We start from the raw sequence: 26,274 nt of genomic DNA on the forward strand, positions 1-26,274 counted from the left end.
CCTGTCGGCACTGTCAGTTGGCAGGCGGGTACGCTTATCCGTGATGATTCCCCCGGCCGCACTAAACACCCTCTCTGACAAGACGCTAGCCACAGGACAAGCGCGAGTTCAGGCCACGTGTCCAGCTTCGACACCCAGTAGTTGTAGGGAGCAGAGGCGTCACGGTGGACGGTCGTGCGATCGGCTACGTACTTCCTCACCATCCTTTTACAGTGCTCCCGCCGACTCAGCCTTGACTGGGGAGCGGTGACACAGTCTTGCTGGGGAGCCATAAAGCTGTCAAAGGCCTTGGAGAGTGTTCCCCTGCCTGCGCTGTACATGCTGCCTGATCTCCGCGCCTCTCCTGCTACCTGGCCCTCAGAACTGCGCCTTCTGCCACTAGCGCTGTCGGATGGGAATTTTACCGTCAGTTTGTCCGCCAGGGTCCTGTGGTATAGCATCACTCTTGAACCCCTTTCCTCTTCGGGTATGAGAGTGGAAAGGTTCTCCTTATACCGTGGGTCGAGCAGTGTGTACACCCAGTAATCCGTAGTGGCCAGAATGCGTGTAACGCGAGGGTCACGAGAAAGGCATCCTAACATGAAGTCAGCCATGTGTGCCAGGGTACCTGTACGCAACACATGGCTGTCCTCACTAGGAAGATCACTTTCAGGATCCTCCTCCTCCTCCTCCTCCTCAGGCCATACACACTGAAAAGATGACAGGCAAGCAGCATGGGTACCCTCTGCAGTGGGCCCAGCTGTCTCTTCCTCCTCAGGCTCCTCCCCCTCCTCCTCCACGCGCTGAGATATAGACATGAGGGTGCTCTGACTATCCAGTGACATACTGTCTTTCCCCGCCTCCGTTTCCGAGCGCAAAGCGTCTGCCTTTATGCTTTGCAGGGAACTTCTCAAGAGGCATAGCAGAGGAATGGTGATGTTAATGATTGCAGCATCGCTGCTCACCATCTGGGTAGACTCCTCAACGTTTCCAAGGACCTGGCAGATGTCTGCCAACCAGGCCCACTCTTCTGTAAAGAATTGAGGAGGCTGACTCCCACTACACCACCCATGTTGGAGTTGGTATTCCACTATAGCTCTACGCTGCTCATAGAGCCTGGCCAACATGTGGAGCATAGTGTTCCACCGTGTGGGCACGTCGCATAGCAGTCGGTGCACTGGCAGATTAAACCGATGTTGCAGGGTCCGCAGGGTGGCAGCGTCCGTGTTGGACTTGCGGAAATGTGCGCTGACCCGGTGCACCTTTCCAAGCAGGTCTGACAAGCGTGGGTAGCTTTTCAGAAACCGCTGAACCACCAAATTAAAAACGTGGGCCAGGCATGGCACGTGCGTGAGGCTGCCGAGCTGCAGAGCCGCCACCAGGTTACGGCCGTTGTCACACACGACCATGCCCGGTTGGAGGCTCAGCGGCGAAAGCCAGCAGTTGGTCTGCTCTGTCAGACCCTGCAGCAGTTCGTGGGCCGTGTGCCTCTTCTCTCCTAAGCTGAGTAGTTTCAGCACGGCCTGCTGACGCTTGGCCACCGCTGTGCTGCCACGCCGCACGACACCGACTGCTGGCGACGTGCTGCTGCTGACACATCTTGATTGCGAGACAGAGATTGCGTAGGAGGAGGAGGAGGAGGGTGGTTTAGTGGAGGAAGCAAACACCGCAGCAGATACCAGCACCGAGCTGGGGCCCGCAATTCTGGGGGTGGGTAGGACGTGAGCAGTCCCAGGCTCTGACTCGGTCCCAGCCTCCACTAAATTCACCCAATGTGCCGTCAGGGAGCTAAAGTGGCCCTGCCCGCCTGTGCTTGTCCACGTGTCCGTTGTTAAGTGGACCTTGGCAGTAACCGCGTTGGTGAGGGCGCGTACAATGTTGCGGGAGACGTGGTCGTGCAAGGCTGGGACGGCACATCGGGAAAAGTAGTGGCGACTGGGAACCGAGTAGCGTGGGGCTGCCGCCGCCATCATGTTTTTGAAAGCCTCCGTTTCCACAAGCCTATACGGCAGCATCTCCAGGCTGATCAATTTGGCTATGTGCACGTTTATCGCTTGAGCGTGCAGGTGCGTGGCGGCGTACTTGCGCTTGCGCTCAAACAATTGCGCTAGCGACGGCTGGACGCTGCGCTGAGAGACATTGCTGGATGGGGCCGAGGACAGCGAAGGTGAGCGTGTGGGTGCAGGCCAGGAGACGGTCGTGCCTGTGTCCTGAGAGGGGGGTTTGATCTCAGTGGCAGGTTGGGGCACAGGGGGAGAGGCAGTGGTGCAAACCGGAGGTGGTGAACGGCCTTCGTCCCACCGTGTGGGGTGCTTGGCCATCATATGCCTGCGCATGCTGATGGCGATGGCTCCCCGGCTGATCTTGGCGCGACAAACCTTGCACACCACAGTTCGTCGGTCGTCTGCACTCTCAGTGAAAAACTGCCACACCTTTGAGCACCTCAGCCTCTGCAGGGTGGCATGGCGCGAGGGGGCGCTTTGGGAAACAGTTGGTGGATTATTCGCTCTGGCCCTGCCTCTACCCCTGGCCACCGCACTGCCTCTTCCAACCTGCCCTGCTGCTGCACTTGCCTCCCCCTCTGAAGACCTGTCCTCAGTAGGCTTAGCAAACCATGTGGGGTCAGTCACCTCATCGTCCAGCTGCTCTTCCTCCGAATCCTCTGTGTGCTCCTCCCTCGGACTTACTGCCCTTAATACTACCTCACTGATAGGCAACTGTGTCTCATCGTCATCGTCCTCCTCACCCACTGAAAGCTCTTGAGACAGTTGCCGGAAGTCCCCAGCCTCATCTTCCGGACCCCGGGAACTTTCCAAAGGTTGGGCATCGGTCACAACAAACTCCTCTGGTGGGAGAGGAACCATTGCTGCCCAATCTCGGCAGGGGCCCGAGAACAGTTCCTGGGAGTCTGCCTGCTCCTCAGAATGTGTCATTGTAATGGAGTGAGGAGGCTGGGAGGAAGGAGGAGCAGCAGCCAGAGGATTCAGAGTTGCAGCTGTGGATGGCATAGAAGACTGTGTGGTCGATAGATTGCTGGATGCACTTTCTGCCATCCACGACAGGACCTGCTCACACTGCTCATTTTCTAATAAAGGTCTACCGCGTGGACCCATTAATTGTGAGATGAATCTGGGGACCCCAGAAACTTGCCTCTCTCCTAATCCCGCAGCAGTCGGCTGCGATACACCTGGACCAGGAGCTCAGCCAGTGCCCACACCCTGACTTGGGCCTCTGCGTCCTCGCCCGCGTCCACGTCCTCTAGGCCTACCCCTACCCCTCAGCATGGTGTATTACGAGTAGAGCAGAAACAGAACGCTGTAATTAAATGTGCCACTTATTGGCCTGTGGTTGGAGGCTGACTTTGCGTACGGAACGCACAGCAGAGCCAGGAAACAATTATGCGCAAGGCTGGGTATTATTCACCAACTACTTCCCCCAGCAGAGATGCAGTAAACTGAAGACAGTGACAGGCAGCCCAAATATAGTATTTTTTTAAACTTTTTAGGAAAAACCACACTGCCTGTGATATACACTGTATTTTGATTTCCCTGTTGGAGGCTGACTACGCGTACAGAACGCACAGCAGAGCCAGGAAACAATTATGCGCAAGGCTGGGTATTAATCACCGACTACTCCCCCCAGCAGAGACGCAGTAAACTGAAGACAGTCACAGGCAGGCCAAATATAGTATTTTTTTAAAAATTTTGGGAAAAACCACACTGCCTCTGATATACACTGTATTTCGATTTCCCTGTTGGAGGCTGACTTCGCGTACGGAACGCACAGCAGAGCCAGGAAAGAATTATGCGCAAGGCTGGGTATTAATCACCAACTACTCCCCCCAGCAGAGACTCAGTAAACTGAAGACAGTGACAGGCAGCCCAAATATAGTATTTTTAAAAACTTTTTAGGAAAAACCACACTGCCTGTGATATACGCTGTATTTCGATTTCCCTGTTGGAGGCTGACTTCTCGTACGGAACGCACAGCAGAGCCAGGAAACAATTATGTGCAAGGCTGGGTATTAATCACCGACTACTACCCCCAGCAGAGACGCAGTAAACTGAAGACAGTCACAGGCAGGCCAAATATAGTATTTTTTTCCACTTTTTGGGAAAAAGCCCACTGCCTATATAGCCTGTATACCTCTTTCCCTGCCTCACCAGTACTGCCCCTATACTCTGTAAAATGACTGCAGACTGAGGACGCTATGGTCTGCACGGCCGATATACAAAAAAAAAAAAAAATTGTGCAACACTGCTAAAAGCAGCCTCAACAGTACTGCACACAGTCAGATGTGGCCCTAAGAAGGACCGTTGGGGTTCTTGAAGACGAATATAACACCTAACACTCTCCCTATAGCAGCTACAGCAAGACAGCACTTTCCCTGATCTCTCTCCGTGCATCTGTGGCGAGCCGCAGGCGGGGCAGATTTAAATACTCGGGTGTCATCTGATCTCCCCAGCCACTCACTGCAGGGGGTTGGGATAGGGCTGGAATGTCACAGGAGGAAGTTGTAATGCCTTCCCTGTGTTTCTATTGGCCATAAAAGCGTGCAAATTTCTCAGTGAACGAAATATAATGGAGTCGAGCACCGCGTGGTGCTCGTCTCGAGTAACGAGCATCTCGAACACCCGAATACTCGAACGAGCATCAATCTCGGACGAGTACGCTCGCTCATCTCTATTCATTAACAGTGCCATCACACTGATCCCATTAACAATGCCAGCAGACTGTGCCCAAAAGCAATAAGGCCAGCAAGATACCATATGGTAAATAGTACCAGGAGAGAGCCTCCCAATACTGCCAGTAGAGTACTCCCTCACAAATGTTGCCTATGTAGTGCTTCTCTTTATACAGCCTTAGAATATAATGAATATATGTCTGCCTACAGCTTCCAGCTCATCTCCTATCACCCAGATTTCTTAACCAATCTAATTCGTAAGAACCGGTATCCTATTTTATTCCTTTGATTTTTGTAACTGTCTTGTATATATATGTTGTATATTCCTATCCTTTTCTATATTATTTTTTTTAAATCAAACTACTAATGACCACTTGTCTGTGAGTTTGTCTGTATGTATGTGTGTGTGTGATTCTTGTGCTCCACCCCTGGTGATGTCATCGCTCCGCCCCTGGTGATGTCATTGAAATTCCTATAACATACATAAAGCACAGGGTCTACCTCCACTACAGAGATCCGGTGGGCTGAAGGACATGTGTTGATGTCACTTCTGTGGGAGGAGCTGAGTGGTGTTTGTCTTGTATGGTAATCAAGCTGCTGTGTGTGTGATGTGCCATCAGAAACACTGGTACTGTGTGTTTCTGGTACAGCTACCTATCAGAGCACTCTCTCCTAGACCCCCTACAGTCTGGCTTTCAACCTCAACACTCGACAGAAACTGCCGTTACAAGGGTATCCAATGACCTACTGACAGCCGAATCGAGGGGCGATTACTCCCTACTGATCCTCCTCGACCTCTCCGCAGCATTTGACACTCTTGACCACAAACTCCTCCTCAGTATGCTACGCTCCATTGGCCTAAAGGACAATTCCCTCTCCTGGTTCTCCTCCTACCTATCTGACCGCTCTTTCAGTGTCTCCTTTGCTGGCTCTATCTCCCCTCCTCTTCCCCTTGCTGTTGGGGTCCCCCAGGGCTCGGTCCTCAGCCCCCTCCTTTTCTCTATCTACACAACCCCTATTGGACAAACCATCAGGAGATTTGGCCTCCAATACCACCTGTATGCTGACGACGACACCCAGCTATACACTTCTTCCAGTGACATCTCTGCACCTTTCCTCCAAAACATCACCAACTGTCTGTCTGCTGTCTCTAACACCATGTCCTCTCTCTACCTAAAACTAAACCTCTCTAAAACTGACTTACTGGTATTTCCACCCTCCACTAACCGACCTCATCCTGACATCTCCATCTCAGTGTGTGGCGCTACCATAACTCCTAGACAACATGCCCGCTGCCTTGGGGTCATATTTGATTCTGATCTCTCCTTTACCCCCTACATCCAATCTCTGGCCCGAACATGTCAGCTGCACCTCAAGAACATCGCAAGAATCTGCTCTTTTCTCACCGTGGACACGTTAAAAACGCTTACTGTTGCCCTCATCCACTCCCTGCTCGATTATTGCAATTCGTTGCTGATCGGCCTCCCCTGCACCAGAGTCTACCCTCTCCAATCCGTCATAAATGCGGCAGCCAGGCTCATCTTCCTGTCCAGCCGCTACTCGGACGCCTCTGCCCTGTGCCAGTCACTGCACTGGCTGCCCGTTAAATACAGAATTCAATTTAAACTCGCTACCTTCATCCACAAAGCCCTCCACAGCGCAGCGCCCCCCTATATCGCCTCCCTCATCTCAATCCATCAACCAGCCCGGGCTCTCCGCTCTGCTAACGAAACCAAACTGAGCACCCCGTTAATTCGAACTTCTCATTCCCGCCTCCAAGACTTCTCCAGAGCAGCACCGGTCCTCTGGAACGCACTACCAAAGGCTACCCAAGCAATCCAGGACTCACAGAACTTCACGCGCGCTCTAAAAACGCACCTCTTCAGGGAGGCATACCGCATTCCCTAAACAAACCCCTCTGTACGCCACCTGATAACATGCTCCCTGACCTACTGACTGCAATCCCTGCTAGCCACCATATACCGCTCCTGCAGTCATACCGATCCTGCCGTCACACGGCTAAATGTCTGACCATTGTCTATGTGTATAACATTGCTCACTCTCCACCTCGCCATACCGTGCACATCTCCAGCCCCTTTACTTCTGTATCAGCCCACTATTCGTAGTATGTAAGCTCGTTGGAGCAGGACCCTCACCCCTATTGTTTCCATCAACTGATTTCTATGTAACCGTGGTTCTGTAATGTTTGTACTTTTGTCTTTCTGTATCCCCCCGTCTATGTAAGCGCTGCGGAATATGTTGGCGCTATACAAATAAAGTTTATTATTATTATTATTACTGTAATTTCCTACTAATTACTAGTTCTTTTTATAAGTATTTGCGAATTTCTGTAATAAAATTTCAAAATTTCATAAGTTCAGTCCTTGTTGCTCTATATTAAAAAAAAACATAGACCCCAATAAGTGTAGTTATTTTGCCTGCTGGAGAGGCATGAGTGCCCATACCCAGTACGTGACCAGAATTTAGGTGGTTGACCTGCCTTGCAGTAAAACGGTCAGTGGTGGCAGCAAATATTTTGTGGGGTGCATAGGACCGTATTGGCGTGTGACATGCTCCATCATGCAACAAATGCATGATCGAGGGAGTGGAAGTTTGAACTTTGAATTTGTCTATGTTGTTCCTTCATCAGTTCCTAGTCAAGTTTGAAAATGTTAATGGTCTTGATTTTCAGTGAGAGTGTACCTTATGTTGTTACAGTAGAGTCAAAATCCCTTGAGCAGGTTTAGGGCTTTAGTGATACTGCTTCTTTTGAAGGGGTGCTTTAACCTAAACTGTTGGCAAGAATAGTGTGCTCTATTTAGAAACTACAATACTCTTATTCTGTATCTTTATACTCAATGCAGTGGCTTCTATGACAAATTTTACTTTCAACCCAGAAACTTCTTATGTCTCTAGACACTCTCTGAATGCTGAGTAAATAAAGTTTTAATTTGTATTGATTCTGCACTCTTCCTCTTTTTAAGTGCATGGAAATAAATTAAAAGGGCTGCTCACATAGGCCAAACCAGAAAGTGCTGATACATTTTCTTTTTAAGTATGCAGATAACAATTTAGCTATATTAGCATCATTGCACTGTAGTGTATTTAATGCCTTCATTTTGAATTGATTTTCATGCCAGTTCCACTGTGTTTTATAAGCAGTCATTCTACAATCTGGAAATGAAAGCCATTTCGGCTATTTTCAGAATGATGAATTAAAATGCTTTTAATGCTGATTAATTCTGCTTACTGTAAGAATATTTTATGAAATGGCTTTACGGAAATGATGATTTTAAAACTGGCATTTCGTGGCCCTGACAAGCATATTAAGGACATGAAAATATATTTATTACACAGTCTGCATGCTTTATAGCAAAAATACCAACTGAATATCTGCTGTCTTTTTTGATTCAGCCCTTCATTTGTGCTCGTAGAAATATGCAGGTTACTTGGTACAGAAATGTCTCCTGCTGTTAAATTGAGGTATTTGGATCAGAGATTGGGTGATAGGTCTGCAAAGTGAATCTGACTTTATCTTTCACCTGAGCGGTGTAAAAATGACATCTGCTATGATGATACAAGGCAAGAGCCCTCATGCCTGTGATCTTAACCTGTAGAACTTTGGTTTTAGAAAGGATATTGTCATAATGAAGGGGTAACACCCCTCTGGAATGGAATATATGATGCAGCTATATTTGTGCGTGATAATATTTGATGAAATATTTTAAAACAATTTCCTGTACAACCAATCAGCCGAGGATGGGGCTTGCCTATGGCGGAGTGAGCAGCATCCCTTCTGAGCTCCTGAACGCCATGAATAATTAAGCCATCTACAGATCTGGAAAGATGTGATGCTGGAAACTGCAGGCCATGCCTGTAGTACTGTCACAGGAGAAAGTCAAGCGGTGTATTGAGCACTTCTTTAGCTTGTTCCCGGCTCAGGCAGAGCATGCACTGTGTTCCAACGTAGCGCCGGCTTCTTTACCTATGCCAAGCACTGCACCATAATGGAGCCCCACGCCTGCAATTAGAGACTCTCCAGGTGACATCCGATTCAGCCAGGTAAGTGGTGAGGGTCCCAAACACCTGCACTTAGCAGTTCACCTGCTCCTTCATTCTTGAACTCTAGTGCTTCACCAGCTTTACCTCCACCTCAGCTCTGCTCCATGTCTCCTCTTTTTCCTGGTCACATTGTATCTCCTACTATGGCAGCATACACAGCTTCCCTTGTGCCAGACGGAGAGCGGTATTGGAAAAGCTATATGAGGGCTATGCCCACAACAGATAATATTAATAGTCTTTTTATGCACTTAAAAGGGATATATAGACCTTACAAAAGGCCACAGGGTGGCTGATATTGAGGAGTACAGCACACACCTTCCTAGAGACACATAAATATGCTATAAAGGAACAAGCTGCTCAGATTTTGGATATTCTGTCACACCTTGATGAGTTGGAAAACTGCTAAAGATGCAATAATCTTTGCATATGTGGCCTCAGCAAGGACATTTTGCTTTCTCAGTTGGATAACTGCGCTCAGACGTTTTTTGGTGCTCTCTTCCAATGACCTGAGGGTCAACCTATCACATTCATAGAGCACTGAGCCTAAAATTGTCTGACTCACAGCGTTCTCGCGATGTTATCTGTAGGATCCATTTCTATAGAGACAAAAAGGCTATTTTACAACACGCCGGAGCCTGTTCTGATAGAAACTCTCCCAATTCTCAAGCCCTTATCCTATCTGATTTAGCCCATCATACCCTGCAGCTTAGAAAAGCACTGAAAATGCTACTGATGAGCTCAAGCAGAGAGATATTCCATATTGATGGGGCTACCCTTTCCAGTTAATTTCTCAGAAAGATGGGAAATCCGCTGCCTTGAGTCATTGGGAGATTTGCCTAAATTGCTGGGAACTTTTGAGATACCTATGCTAGCGCTGCCTGGCTGACCTGCAGTATATTCCATTGCCATTACTCCACCAAGGGCCCAATGGCAAGAAACTCATCCGAAATCACAAAAGGGGCTCAGAAGGTCTGGAGATCTGACTATGTGATCATATAGCCAAGTCTGAAGTTGATGGTTCTCACTCCCGGGGTACCCAATTATCTATTATGGGGCGCTCTTTTTTATCTTTATCAGTTATAACCCTGTTTTGTTTTAGGGCACTGACAAGAGTCCTAAAGTCATATGACGGTCATTTTAAATGCTATGTTAAAACAAACAATTCATTGGCTTCTATTCACCTTCACTTAAAGTAGTACTAGTTTTCTATGTAGATGGTTACATTCAGTGGGGTTTTTTTCAGGGTTAGTAGGGCTGCGATCTTGACTGTTGGCTTCTTTGTTTCCATTAAGGAACTGCAGCACAGTGTGTTGCTGAGACAGATGTCTACAGTTAGTACCAGGGTGGGTTTTCCAGTGCACTCTTGTTTTAATATTTGTTTTTTTGCTGCTTACTGCCCCACGTTTTCCTACTCCCAATCAATCCCTCCGTATACTTTTGACTTGGTACCCGATATTGCTGACCACAGTTAGGGTTTTCTTGTTGCGGCTCTTTCCTCTTAATGCCCTTATTATTAAGCCTACACAAACACAAGAAGCAGAGCTAGATTCTGTACCACCTTCACAAAGAACAAATAATGATAGCCAAGTTGCAGGAAAGCCATTTTCATGCCTCTAATATTCCTAAGTGCACTTTACCATTTTATACTCAATTGTATCACAGCCCACATCTTTCAAAGAAGGCCTGTGAACTTTCCATAGCATTTTACAAATCTTTCCAATATATCCTCATCGACTTAGCATATGACACCAATGGTAGATTCTTGTTCCTTAATATTGCTTATGGTGGCTCTGTTCTTACATAACGAACACCTATTTTCCAAACCAGACTCAAATTTTGTTTGGTTCCCGGGTATTGCACGTATTTGCCAAATTCTCTGATGGGTCTGAAATAATTTTGGAACGCGACTTCAACCTTTCCTTTGACCTTGGTTTGGACTCTTCTTCAGATAGGTCCTCCATTTCCCCATCAGCATTATGGTAGCTTAAGAGGAATTTAGCGACTTTAAAACTGGTAGATCTATGGTAAATTTCTCATCCAGGGATTAAGGATTATAGTTTTGACTCTTTGGCTTGCAACAGCTACAATAGAATTGACCATATATTTGTACCCCATGATTTATTGTACTATAATTCCAGATCCTCCATGGACGTGTTGTTGTGGTCGTACCATGCACTGGAGTACGTTTTTCCAGTCTAGGCGATAGGACCAGACAGTACTCGTGGCACCTCAATGATTATTTACTGGGAGGTCCATTAGATCTAAAAGATGTCAGCACAGCTATTACAGAATTTGTTGCAACCCATCCATACAATAGTCGCAGTACCCCTGTGCAATTGGAGGCACTCAAATGTGGGATCAGGGGTGTTTTTATTTCTCAATGGTGCTGGTTGAGGAAGGAGAACTCTAAGAAATTGATAGATCTTTTGTCCACATTAGCCACCAAGGGGACTGTTAATAAGAATACACCTTCAGATTCACTGGAAGCTGAGATCTCTACCATACGGCAGCAGATTTTATCTATTTTGGAAAAGATGTCTTTCTGTTTTAGAGACAAGGCTCGAAAGGGTTATTTTGAATATAGTAATTCATATAGTATAGACAAAGTGGTTGGCTAAAGCAATTCGTCCCAGACTGCCAAAATCGCATTTATTCTCCATTAAAGTAATTAAAAATGGCCCAGTTTATGCTACCTTTTATGTTTTAGAAGAGTTCAGGTTATACTATGAAAAGCTTTATAGTATTCACTTGCCTGTTAAGCGCTCAGAGGTTAATTTGATTGTTATTTGGCCCAGTTTGCCCTTGGCTCTGTCTCTGGAGAAGATGCTTCCAATTTGGACACTGATTGTACTGCAGATGAAGTGGCAGCCATCATAAAAGATCTTAAAGGGAGTAAATGCCCAGGCCAGAATAACTTCACCAGCAGATTCTACGGGGTCTTAAAGGAGCATTTAGCTCCCCTCCTGGTTAATGCACTTAATGCTATCTCTCAGGGTTGCCCTTCCTCTCTCAAGTTCACATATCTGTGATCCAAAAACCTGGTAAAGACATCTATTGGATTGGTAATTTCCATCCTATCTCCTTGATTAATATTGATATCAAGTTGTACTTGAAAATTTTGGCTATAAGACTCCAGTCTTAAATTTCTTACCTCATACACTGGAAACAGGTGGGACTTTTTCCTGGCTGAGAGGCGAAAAACAACACCATCAAGACCCTATTCTTAATAGTTAGAATACAACTTCATAGAAGCCCTGTATGTCTTTTAACATTGTACGCCAAAAATGCAATTGACAGGGTACATTGGCGCTTCATGGAGGCTACCCTTCAGGAGGTGGGGTTGGGTACTCGTATATGGGAGTGAATCATGACACTATCATTATACTTCTGCATAAGTGCGTGCAAATGGTTCCAGATCAGGAATGGGATGAAGCAGGTGTGTCCCTTTCCCCCTTCCTCTACATATTAGTGATGGAGTCTTTGGCCAACACTTTCCACCAAAATGATTCTATTAAGGGATTAAAAATGAGATCCTCTGAGCGCAAAAGCTCTCGCTTTTTACCGATGATCTCCTACCGTGTTTCCCCGAAAATAAGACCGTGTCTTATATTAATTTTTGTTAAAAAAGGTTTCACTTTTTTACATGTATAGCTGCCTGGACACTATTTAAATTGACTTTTTTAAATTAACTGGTAGCAGGGATTAATTTTGGAGTAGGGCTTATATTTCAAGCATCCTCAAAAAGCCTGAAAAATCATTTTGCATCCTCAAAAATTCTGGAAAATCATGCTATGTCTTATTTTCAGAGTATGTCTTATTTTCAGGGAAACAGGGTATTATTATACATATCATCACACAGCATCGGCCTCTCAGTTATCTTGCAAGAATTTGACGGTTTAGCAAATTAAGTAATTTTTAAGGTTAAAATTTACAAATTGGGGATCCTTAATGTTACCCTTTCCAGTCAGGAAGTAGCCCATCTTTAGAGGTCTTTCCCTTTTTAATGGCAGTTTTCTGCTATCAAACACCTGGGAAACCAGATCCCTGCTGATCCCCAAAACTTCAGCAACTGGTCCCCTCACTGTTGAAAAAAGAAGAGGGAATGCTACACAGTGGCAGAGATGGCCCCGGCCCAACGTTTTTTGAGATATGTTGCTGCCATCAATTTCTAGATTAGTTACTGGTAATTTTTAATGAAATAGAAAAATGTATGTGTTCTATTGTGAATAAAATATGGTTATATGAGATTTTAAAATCATTGCATTTTTTTTCCTTTACATTTATTTACATTTTACACAACTAGGATTGTATAAGCAATTGTGTTTTAGCTTTATTTCACCATCAGTCTTTGAAACTCTGGGTGGAGATATGGTGCCACATCGAGCTCAAGAATTGTTTTGGCTGCTTCTAGGCTTCTATAAAAATATTCACGGACTATTCTTCTTAACTACTATACTTTTCCGCATGTCTACGTCTGGTCTTCTACCTTCATTACTTTCTCTCTTGTGTGATCCCGTTCTCCCTATCTGTGGCACAATGACTCCGGAGAAGCTGCAGCTCTTGGTAGATATTGTAGATGCTTGTGGTATGCGACTGGGATTTTGGTTTCAGTACCACTAGCTCTGCAGCTTTGTTGCCTCCTTGGCTCAGACAGCAAGGCTGATGGGCCCTGTTCTGCCCTGGGAGTGGTTTTGTATTTCACATGAGGCCCCAGTCCATGTAATTTATCACGTTTATAATGTGTTGATTGGGGAGGATATAGGGGACTTGACTTCTACTTATATTCAGTTCTGAGAGAGAGAATTAGGTAAAACCTTGGGGGAGGGGGTTAGGGACAAAGATAATTTCTTTGGTTTCATAAAATAACTTTCTCATGTCGGTTACAGGAAATGAACTATAGGCTTTTGTCCCTTTGGTACAAGACTCCAGCCAAACTGTAGGATTTTCATGCAAGTAGCTGATATATGTTGGTATCACCCTGGCTTAAGGACCTTTCTTCATATCTGGTGGGAATGTCTCCTTATTGCATCCCTTCGGGATAATGTTTCCAAGTTATACCGGTTATTAAGTCTTTATTCTAATTCCATGATACAAGAAATAGTCCTATTGTCCATGTTCCCCAGACCAATCTTGAAAATGAAAAAGGTTTTGTTCCACTTTTTTGTCATGTTGATGCGACAGATCATTCTTAGATTGTGGAAATAGTTTCTTATGTCCTGAAGTCCTTGGGTTGAGGCTGTGAATTCTCCAATGCGCATAGAAGAGATGAAAGCTTTGAAGGAGGCTAGATCTAGCACATATTACACAACATGGGACCTATGGCTTCAATTTAATATGTCCTTGGATCTTTCCGTTTGGGTCTCTGGTGGCCTTCTACCACCTAGGTCTTGAACCATATAATATAGGGCCGAGTCTATTTTACAGACATTCCTCAAACTATTCCTGAATAAATGGACAGAACCTTTCTAAAACAGACATCAAACTGGTGTCCATTTAACTAATGGGAAAGAATGGTTTTGTTCCTTTCCGTTCTGCCGTTCCGTTACAGTGCTGTTCAGCAACTGTGATGGAACCCCCTGATGTAATCCCACAGCATAGTAAAAACCATTGCGGGAATGCTCCCTAGCTCACTAACACAAGGCAGGGATACTGGAGTAGCCATTGTGAGCGTATAAATATTAGAAATATATATTACACATGAATGTTTATCATTTCTATTTAATTATAGCCTATTTTTAACCACATGTGAAACTTTGGTGGGCAGTAGTGCCCGCTGCCTGCCGCCTTTCCTCCTTCTGAAGCTGCACAGTTAACTTCTGAGAGACAGTAGTGATGAGTGCCGCAGGAGCTGCAGCTGTGATCCACTCCATCCATCCTCCTATTATGTAAACACATGGAGGAGGCTGAGGATGGAGAGTCGCAGTGGAGCACACAGCAATCAATCACCTGCTCTGTAGCTGTGCTCCGATGGCAGCTCAGTCTCTGTGAATGCAGAGAGGAGAGGAGGAAGTGCGGTGCCTCTGCAGTGCACGGGCTTTCTAAAATACTGAGCGGGGAGATCAGAAGCTGTGTGGCCGCGTTGCCTGCAGCTTAGAGATTACACTGGCTGCCAGCTCAAGGTATACTACAGGGACATTCGGTCCACCGGGAAATTTCCTGGTAAACTATATGGCCAATCCACCCTGTTCCTGGCAGAACATTGCCCAGAGCATCACATTGCCTCTGTTGGCTTGCCTTCTTTCTGTAGTGCATTTAAGTGCCATCTCCCCAGGTAAGTGCCATTCAAAGCATGGAAAATAAAATGTGATTCATCGGACCAGTCTACCTTCTTCCATTGGTCCATGTTCCAGTTCTGATTGCTCATATGCCTATTGTAGGTAAATTCAGTGGTGGACATTGGTCAACATGGGCAGTTTGAGTCTTCTGCAGGTATGCAGAAATCTGTGATGTTTCACTTTGTGTGACAGTAGTTTTTCTGTGGGATCAGGCTAGATGGGCTAGCCTTCACAACTCACATGGATCTATGAACCTTAGGAGCCCATGACCCTGCCTCTCAATGACTGTATACTAGAAACACTTCACAATAGCTGCTGTTTTGAAGATGCTCTGATCCAGCCAACTAGTCATCACAGTTTGGCCCTTATCAAAGTTGCTCAGATCCTTACACTTGCCCATTTTTCCTACCTACAAGACATCAACTTTAAGAGCTGACAGTTCACTTGCTTCCTAATACGTTCCACTCTTTGACAGGTGGTATTGTCACAAGTTTATCAGTGTTATTCATCTCTCATGACAGTAATTGTACTGTTATTGCTGATCAGTGTATGTAATATAGTATATATTAGGACAATGTAATTGTTCGTACAGTATTTTTCCCAAAATAGTAAAAAAAAACTGCTTGTGTGTAAAGAAATCAAGAAGGACTGAAATATTGCTCACTAGCTTGCTCAGGCTATTATTTCTAATGGACACTTTCCGGTTTGGACTTGCGTATCTGGAATAATAGAGGATTCTACTTTGGACTTGGGCTTCTTTAACACAAGCATCATTGCTGCGAGAAAATCGCAGTGATATCGTATCAGTGTTCTGTGCAATATCACTGCGTTTTCTTGCAGTGATATGATTTTGTGTTGCTACAAAGTCACGTGACTTTTGGACAGTTTTCTTCCAGAGTTTTCAGGGAGGTTGTTGGGGGAGGAATAAGCCCTAGGGGCATAAAAAAATACCTTAAAGGGGCTGTCAGCTCCTCCGCACTTCTTCTCTTCAGGTCCCCGGCACTTGTCTTCAGTCTTCAGGCAACACTTCCTGGTCGGTGGTTTGAAAATCCCCGCCTCTAGGAATCACTGCCTCTGAATGGCTCGAGAACCAATCAGAGCCAGCGCTTGATGAACCAATCAAAGCTATTCAATGAATGGCTGTGATTGGTTAATTGAGCACTGGCTCTGATTGACTGAGCCATGGCACTGAAAAACCAATCAGATAGGGCTTATTTTAAAACTTTTACAGTAGGAATTCCTACAGTAAAAGCTGCATCGCACCACATGAAAACCGCATTTCCGTGTGATATGATGCAACAGAAAGGAAGGCTCCATAGGCAAACATAGGCTACAATACATCGCAAATTGCGCCAATATTTAGCAACCTGTGATTTTTTTTTTCTCGTAATGTAGCAGGCAACAAAACATCACTAATGTGAAGGAACCCATAGGAAAGCATGGGCTTCAAATACATGTGATTTGTAGAACTGTTGCATCGCAAGAAAATCGCACAATATTGTCGCCCGTGTTAAAACCAGCCTTAGGCTTTTATACAATTAAGGCCCCAAAAGAAACAGCATCAGACAATCCCATTGTCAGTCCCTTGTTACGTATATCTATGTATTTGGGGTTAATAATCTATTCAATGTTATTGATGATATGTCCTGTGTGTGCAATGATAACAATAAAGGTCACAATGCAACTGAAAGTGGATGTGCAAATTTTCTTTCAGTGGGCCCAAAGAACCACACTCCGTAATATTTCTTTTTTCTCAAAGCAGTGGCAAAAAGCATGAGTCTCTGTCATAGGTAACACTTCTTTCATGGGGAAAAAAATGTTTTTTCTCCAGTTGTTGAGGCCATTAAGCCCAATATTGGTTTGCTAAACCTTGTGATAGAATGTATCTAGAGATGAGCGAACCTACTCGGCCACGCCCCTTTTTCGCCCGAGCGCCGCGATTTTTGAGTACTTCCGTACACGGGCGAAAAGATTCGGGGGGCGCCGTGGGTGAGTGGGGAGTTGCAGCGGGGAGTGGGGGGGAGAGGGAGAGAGAGCTGCTACCCCCCACTCCGCCACGCCTCCCCCCGCCCCCCGGCGCCCCCCGAATCTTTTCACCCGAGTACGGAAGTACTCGAAAATCGCGGTGCTCGATCGAGTAATTACTCAAAACGAGTAGGTTCGCTCATCTCTAAATGTATCTCATGTTGAACCATTCAGCTTAACTTACAGTAGTATTACCAATAGATGACCAGTGACAGTTGTAGTAATGTAGGTCATGGATAAAAGGTAAGTTTGGTTAATGGAAAATATGTGACTAAAGTACATCATGGAAATATATACATCTTAAAGCAACCCTCTGCTTTCGCGACAAAATTCTGCCCTGGGACCGGAGAGGATATTTTGTCTGCAACTGTTCCCCTCTGCTCGGCTGGTTCTGGCTCCCGTTTTAGACCCTCCAAGATGAGTGATGCAATCTTCAGACTATTTAATCCCCACAGTGCATTGGCAGTGTTAGACTACTAATGCACTATACCTGCTCTCTGATTGGCCAGCACTCATCTCATGGCTAATTAGAGGGCAGTTCGCATTAGATGGTTAAAATTGGAGTAGCTATCTTGGATGGTCAAAAATGGGATTGGAGGGATGTGGAGTGTCACCTTAAGGAATAATGCCAGTACACTGAAGAGAAAAGTTCTTGTTTTATTATTTAAATGGGTATTTTATTATATTATTAAAATGTTACAAAAGGTGTTTATTTTCTGTTCCAAATGTATTTGATACTTTCTATATCAAAGAAAACTATCAGAAAGAAAGGACTTTACTTGTAGAAAGATGCAATAGATGTGCCAGAAGTATTTGTTCGCACCTGTAGCCTGTGACCTGGGATAAGATGTATTCAGAGATGACATAACACTGTGTACATGTTCATGGACTAAGCTGATTTACTTTTTTGTATCTGCTTATTAGACATTGATGAATGTGCCGAAGGATTTGTTCAGTGTGATAGCCGTGCTAACTGTATTAACCTACCGGGCTGGTACCACTGTGAATGCAGAGATGGCTACCATGACAATGGGATGTTCTCTTTGGGGGGAGAGTCATGTGAAGGTCAGTACTCCCATTCCCAACGCTTCAAAGGTCTTTGTGTGATAACGTTTAAGACATGAATCATCATAACACAATATCACTTTTATGTTAAGAATCATCTTCTATGCACATTAAACAATTTTCAGTTTCGTGTGAAAGACGGAATCAGACTTTTTCAATATGATTTCGTTAGGTCTAGAAATAGAGATGAACATTTCAGTTTACAAATCAGGCTGTTTCTATAACACCACAAATATGATGAAGAAAGGCTTTGTAGTTTCTGCTCTATCTATTCATGGAAGAAAGATAGAGGGGATTAGTGGAATTGCATTTATTTCATGTCTCCGAATCTCTCCTCTGCTCTGTAAAACCACATAAATAAAAGGCTAAGTAACACTATGTGGTGCTTCCATCTGAAGTACAAATTATATTCTTTCTGGTGACTGAATAGGCCTCTAGGAGAAATAAAATCAATTACAATGGCCATACAACTAAAAGCAGGACTATCTTTTAAAGTCAGGTGCTGTGCAAGGATTAGATGTGGGAAAAGAATATAGAAAGCACCCCCACATGGTTGTTGCTTGAAATGTATTCTCCTTTGCAGTGTTGATAATGATACATATATATAACATGCAATATACATTGTAACTTGGGAATCATGGAAATATGGAGATGAATATTAATTAGTACCGAAGATTCTCTGTTCTATTAAACATGATGCATTTTAATGAATTTCTTTCTTAAGCTTTTGAGAGACAGAAAGCCATGTGTGCGCATAGCATCAATTTAAAGTGGAAATTATAAACTGAACCCTCTTGGGGTTTATCTTGATTTAGCCTTTGCAGGGTGATGACAAATAAACATCAATTCACTTTAATTGTTTTTGTTTAACAATCATTTTGGGCTGTTTTTGTTGTAGAGTCCAGTAAAATGTATCCGTTATATGTTCACGTGTAACATTATTTAATAAAATGGTTCTGTAAAAATGTACTGCAGTGACAGGTTCCAGCGCCATAACAAAAGTACTGACTAAAGTGTATTTCATGTCAGTATGTCCTGCCTTGCTTAGAGAATAGAGTTACTGTACATTGTAGAAAACCAGTTTCATATCTTGTACAGTCTCAGGGGTACCATCCCAAGTGAAAATCAATTAAAGGGGTTTACTAGTGAGAATACTACTGATGACATATCCTTAGGATAGGTCATCAATAATTGATCGTCTAGGGTCCGTCGCTCGGGACCCCGACCAATCAGCTGAGCGGGGGCATGTTGTTGGTGCCGCAAATACACAGAGGTCGAAGCGGAAGTCTCTGTGCCGAACCTCTGTGTAGTGGCCGGCGCTTGTAACTGCAGGCACAGCTCTCATTGATTCCCAAGTGAAAATCAATTAAGGTAAAAGCTAGAAGAAAATCTACTATGACCATAGAAATATCAGATATTGTATCTTCCAAAGGCCATTATACTAGATTTCTCTAGATTCCTGGTGGACACTGTGTGTAGCACTTTGCATCTATTGGCTGGCACTCACTTTGGTTTTCCACTGAGGATTTAGATCAAATCAGTGGATACATAGTGGTATTCTGAATCTTTTATAACATGTTGGAACCCATTTGAGAGTGTTACGCATAGTCAGTATCCATCTTTGGCTGGCACTCAGTTTTGGTTTTCCACTTATGATTCACAATAAATCCATAGACACTAGGTATACTAAAGGTGGGATATACTAAGTCAGTACTAAATCTGTCTGGTAATCAGATTACCCACCAGGTAGAGTATTTGACATAATGTTGGAATGCATTTGTGAGCATCATGCCTAGTTAGTATCCATTGGACTGGCACTTAATTTGGGTCTCCATGGAGGATAAGAGAGGGTCCATAGATATATGGTGGTACTGTGTAAGGTGGGTGATGCTATGTCATTACTCAGTCTGACTAGCAGCTGGATTACCCACTGTAGATATCGACCAAGAATCTGGAGAAATCTAGTAGAGTGGCCTTTGGGAGATACAATATCTAATATCTCTATAGTCATAGTAGATTTTCTTCCACCTTTCCCCCTTAATTGATTTTCGCTTGGGATGCTACCCCTGAAGCGACACAATTCTGGTGACAGCCTTTTGCTGGAGGGGCCTTTCCTTCTGTGATTCCCATATGGTATACTAGTAATGTTTATCAGTTTTAATTATTATCCTCCTCAATTTTATATAATAAGAAAGTCGGGGGAAAAAAAACCCATTTTGGTGTAGATCAAGCAACAAATTCACATTTATAATACAGCTTTCCAAAGGTGAAAACATGTTTAAATTGGAGATTTATTGGAGAAATATTTTAGGGAAAAATTGCCAGAAATAGTAAAAAATACAGTTTTCCCTGTTTACCCACACTACGTTTTGAGGTTGTTTGTTTAATGAATAACATTTACCTCCAAAATTCATTCTCTAATTCTCCATTGCATAGTGATGTTAAATGGTGTAATGTATGATGATGCTATAGCGCCAAAAACCTTATTATAGTACTAAATTAATTGCCCTCCTTTACCTTTAGCCTCAGACTCTGTACATGGATGTAATCATCTAAGTGCTGGCATTACTAATTAAAGGTGCAAAAATCTATAGTGCAACTGTAGAACAGACTGATATTAGTGCCTGGGATAATTATTATAAGTGTGGGGTAACATGCATTCAACCTCACAGGAACATGTTAATGACTGAGCACTTGATGCATGTAGAAAACTGTTCCATGTCACGACCTGATGTACATGCAAAACGTGTTCCTGTCACACAGGACATCTAAAATTGGTATATGTGAGTTTGGAGATGTACTTTTTGGAGAGTAGGGGCTTTTTATTTTATTTTTTTCACTTGTTTGTGTTTTTTAATCTTTTTCGGCTTTTATTTATTTATTTTTATTTTATTTAAAGGGTTTGTCCGAGTTAAGTTTTTAAAAGATTTGTGCTCCTCATTAATAAAAATATTAAATGATCCTATAGTCCTCTCTCCTGACTCCAGTGCTCATCTCTCTGGTTGCACAGGGCTTGCAATGTGAGGTAGCAGACCACGGGTTGTGCACCACTGTTCTATGAGTTGCCTCCTGTCCCCATATATACAGATCACTAATAAGCAGTGCTGTAATAGTAACAACGCATTACTGTAGATCACGGTTACCTGGGATATCAGACATGCAGAGAAAAAGCAGATTGCATCTTCTCTGCACGCTTTTAAGCCACCTCTGTACAAGGAAGCCATATAACGTCATCATTGATGTTCCCAATCAACCACCTGAATGCAGAAGAGCTAATGTCAGTTCCTTGCCACACTACAGGAGAGAACAGTGACATCAAAATAAACATGTAAATTAACAGACTGCAGTCACAGGGACTAGTCCTTTTATTATGTTAACTTATGTGCTGTGGAAGTAAGAGGGTCAAAGTTGGGATACGCCATAACACTGTGATGAGTGAAGATGCAACAGGTTGCACTACTCCATTGGGTCTATGGGATGTGCTGCATGAAAGTCCTGATTCCCACCCAAGCAAAGATGAAAGTAGCAGCACTTTAGGGTGTGTGTCATTGTTTTATTAATTGACATGCAAAACATGGAAACTGTCATGTAGAGTTCCACCCATAAATATTTTTTATAATATGGTGAGGTAGGTTGTGGAGTCTGACGGCCTCCAGTCTTGTTTTGAAGTGGTTTCCGCCTCCCAGTTTCCAGGAGAGAGAGAATCTAACTGATTCTTCTATAACACAATACACACAAATGTACTATATGAGTCGTATCATGTGCAGCTTTCTTCAGCTCTCCTTCATTTTGATGTAGAGTAGCTGTGGAAAAACCCACACAATCATATTCAGTAATGAGATGCAACTGGTAACTAAAGACCAGCATGAATTATAATTTGGACTGAGTACATTTAATATGACTTGAATGCCAAAAGTGTCCAAAATCACAAGTAACCAATTTACAATGTTTGTTTTGTTGCTCAGCAACCTAAGGCCATTGCAGTTTCTAGTATATCTATCTGTAGCACATCCACGGCAACAGGTGTAAAATCAATGTGTCAGATGTATATTCAGAAAAAATAGGCTCTGGCTACATAATCTTTAAATGCTCTAAACCTGACAATTTAATTCCAGCTATAAACATTATCTATGGCCTCTATGTTAAATACACTGGGACACGCACTACAAAACCCCATTGTGTTTTAACGCCTACAAGCAAGGCAAGCATATAATCAAGAAAACCAAAGCTAATGTTCTTGGTGTTAAGGCCACTTTCACACAGCCGAGAGCGAGTTGTGCCCAAGACTCAGGGGCAACTCACAGCACCTTGCAAGTTCTGTCTTTGTCAGACAAGAACAGTCAGGAGGGGTATCATCACTCCTTAACTCCTTAAGGACCAGGCTGTTTTGTACTTTAAGGACTAGACCAGGGACGTACCTAAAGGCTCAGGGGCCCAAGTGCAAAGGTTCAGCTCGGGCCCCACCCACCCCCTGGGACTTTTATCCCCCTCCCCCGTACCCATATCTAAGAGAGATAGATACCAAGTAGGTGTGGACAGAGCCTTGATAGTAACTCTATAGACAGGAAAAACCCTTTGGTCCTCCTATAATCCACCCAGGTTGGAGAGCAGCACATGCAGAGAAAAATGGATACCCCCCTAGAATACAATATAATGGGGGTGAAGAAATGTTAGTAAGTGTGCTTGTGCTCTCAAATAAGAGAACGAGAAATATACTTTGGGTACTCACTCTGAAGGGGGAGGTTCCCCTATGGTCCAGTTGTGGGGTGAAACCTCCACCTTTGGAGTCCCAGGACAGCCTTTCAATCACTGAAAGTATAACTTCTTGTTGGGATTCACAGTCACACCCAGAGATGGTTAAATCTCTTTATTGTGGAGTATTCCAAATGTCACAATATACAAATGTAGTTCCTCATACAAGAGGGCAAACGACAGATGCAACGTGTTTTGGCCACTTTATGACCATAGATAGATATGAGAGTGAGAGATAGATATGAGAAAGATTCGGAGATAGATAGCTAGATAGATAGATATGAGAGTGAGAGATAGCTAGATAGATAGGAGAGTGAGAGAGAGACAGATGTGAGAGATTGATATGAGACAGATAGATACGAGAAAGATTGATAGATAGATATGAGAGAGATTGATAAATAGATAGATAGATATGAGAGAGAGAGAGAGAGAGAGATATGAGAAGGATAGCTATGAGAGAGATTCAGAGATAGAAAGATATGAGAGAGATTCGGAGATAGATATGAGGTGAGAGATAGACATGATAGATAGATAGATAGATAGATAGCTACAGACAGGCATGATAGATAGACAGACACACAGATAGACATACAGACAGACAAGCAGGTAGATAAATACATACCCAGGGGCCCAGACCACTTCTCTGGTGAGGAGAGCAACTGTATACAGTGTTAGCAGGAGGGAAGCAGCAGGGAGATGACATCATCATCCCTGCTGCACTCGATGCTGTGCCGTGCCTTGCCGTGAGTCTGTGTCTGCGTCCCCTCTTCTTCTTCTCCCATCCCCCCTCTTCCTTCCCTGTCCTCTCTCAGAGTCCTTCCTCCTCCCTTCTCCTACTTTCTTCTCGTTTCCGGCTTGTGCTGTCGGCCTGACTGCACTAATCACACGGCCGCCGACAGTGCGAACTGAAAGTGTACTTGTATATGGCAGAGAGCGGCCTCTGGGCCCCCTCAAGCGCAGGGGCTGGGTCACCTCGTACGCCTATAGACCAGACACTTTTTAGGGATTTTACCCATGTGGTGATTTAACTGTCCTATTTTTTGTCCTTCAGCTCCCAAAATTATTTTACTGCATTTTTTTCCCATGACATATAGGCCTATTTTTTTTATATATTTTTCACTTACTTTATTATCCAGTTTTTTAACTTTATTGGGTGTTAAAAAGCTAAAAAAAAAATGATTTTTTAACATTTATATTTTTTTAATTAGTATATTTATGCTAAATAAAGTACGGGAACAGGTTCCTTATTTTGTTTCGGACATTTTGATATGTAATATGGATGGTTTTGGATTACAGAGCCCATACGGTGACTGTTTTAGTTGGCGTCGGTTTGGTTTTTTTTTTATGTATATATTTTTATTTTATTCTGTAATTTTGCTTTACTTCTTTATATAATTATGTTTTTTAGTATTTATATTACTTACGTCATAAAAGACCTCTGGGGGACATTCACATGTTTTTATTTTTATTTGACACTTTCCCACTGTAGCTGGGGCATCCAGTTACAGGGAAAACATCCCCTGTAGTGACAATAGTCCCTGGCAGAGCTGATCAGGGTCTGTTGGGACCCTGCAGCTCTGCTGTGCCAGGGAACTTGGTTGTCACGTGACTGCCGTCTTGTGTAATGGAAGAAACACTTCCACTTTCACTTTTTAGTGCATACTGCTCATTGAGCGCTGTTTACTCAGGAAAGGAGAAGGCAGAACAGTTTAAAAATCACTCCTGCCTTCTCCTTTGGGTTCTCCACTGTGACTAACAGCTGACAACCCAACCTACTTCTGATTGATTGCAAAAGCAGGGGCTTTAATCCCCCATCGTATTTTTACAATCGGCTGGGATTAAAGCCCAGGACTAAACACCGTAAATTTGCAGCGTTTGGTCCTTAATGGGTTAAGGAGAGCACGTAGAAGGTAAGTGAGGAGATTTATAAGGCTCCTCTGGGAAATATATGCAAACAATGATTCAGCATGGATTCTGGCTTGGCGTTCAATTCTCAATCATTGTTCCATAAGACCTGTAGAAAGGGTTGGACATTGATTTGCACGAATACTGCCATCCAATAGGTGGCACTGCAGAGGCATTGTTCCATCATCCTTGTTTGGATATATTTCCCAGTGGAACATGAATGGCCTTATAAGTCTCCTCACTCACCTTCTAGGTGCTCTCCTTAAGGAGTGATGATACCCCTCCTGACTCACATCGCAGGCCCCTCACTACCCAAGCCAGAATCCTACTGCACACTGATGAGGGGCAAACATCCCGAAACATCTGTCTGTGTATGGATTCTGGTTTGGTTTTCAATTCCCAATTATTGTTCCATAAGACCTGTATAAAGGATCGGACATTCATTTGCAGGAATGCTGCTATCCAATAGGTGGCATTGCAGAGGCATTGTTCCTTCTTCCTTAAAGGAGATGTCCCGAGGCAGCAAGTGGGTCTATACACTTCTGTATGGCCATAATAATGCACTTTGTAATGTACATTGTGCATTAATTATGAGCCATACAGAAGTTATAAAAAGTTTTTTACTTACCTGCTCCGTTGCTGGCGTCCTCGTCTCCATGGAGCCGACTAATTTTTGGCCTCCGATGGCCAAATTAGCCGCGCTTGCGCAGTCCGGGTCTTCTGCAGTCTTCTATGGGGCTCCGTGTAGCTCCGTGTAGCTCCGCCCCGTCACGTGCCGATTCCAGCCAATCAGGAGGCTGGAATCGGCAGTGGACCGCACAGAAGAGCTGCGGTCCACGGAGGAAGAGGCCATCTTCAGCGGTGAGTAGAGAAGTCACCGGAGCGCGGGGATTAAGGTAAGCGCTCCGGTGAGCTTTCTTTACCTCCCTGCATCGGGGTTGTCTCGCGCCGAACGGGGGGGGGGGTTGAAAAAAAAAAAAACCCGTTTCGGCGCGGGACAACCCCTTTAATTGCAGACATAAACAGGACTCACGTGAGATTATGTCTATATAGCCTTAGTGATATGTGCACTATATACTGTGTATAAATAAATGCAGACCCACACTGGTTAGGTGTTAGACACTTTTAGACACTTTTTTCATTGCATCAGTGAAAAGGAAGGGCTGCACTTGACAGGTGGCATAGCCCAAAAACAACATCATGCACCAAAAATTGTGGCTAAGTTTTGGCACAAAAACTAGTGTAAAGTAAGGCAACTAATAGGTGGAATAAAGTTAGGCAAATGCATTTAAAGATACACCAGATTTATCATCCAGCATGAGTCTCTGTGACAATTCTAGTACATTTTAAGACCATCTGTTTTGACCATCTACAACAAATGAAAAAAAAATTCTGTATCTGGTTTGGAAACAGGTTAATTCAACTAATTTTGGGGTGCTCAATTGAGTGAAAGAATCAAATTTTATCTATTACGTCACATTTCTGAGATACATAGCACTATTACATAGACAATAATACAGTATTGTC

General features: G+C 44.0%; 1 protein-coding gene across 2 annotated transcripts in view; it reads left to right on the top strand.

Annotated features, from left to right (window-relative positions):
• The window catches only part of NELL2 (neural EGFL like 2), a 258,773-nt gene that overhangs the window by 212,447 nt on the left and 20,052 nt on the right, over window positions 1-26,274 (top strand). The window contains exon 16 of one of the 2 annotated variants that reach the window (XM_066591718.1): window positions 17,950-18,090. The exons of the other annotated variant lie outside the window; for it this stretch is intronic. Within the exon in view, the coding sequence (XP_066447815.1) occupies window positions 17,950-18,090 (141 nt within the window). The remainder of the gene's footprint in view (window positions 1-17,949; window positions 18,091-26,274) is intronic. 2 annotated transcript variants of the gene reach the window in all.

This window comes from Eleutherodactylus coqui, chromosome 2 (assembly GCF_035609145.1).
Source record: "Eleutherodactylus coqui strain aEleCoq1 chromosome 2, aEleCoq1.hap1, whole genome shotgun sequence".
In the NCBI taxonomy this organism is placed as follows: Eukaryota; Metazoa; Chordata; class Amphibia; order Anura; family Eleutherodactylidae; genus Eleutherodactylus; species Eleutherodactylus coqui.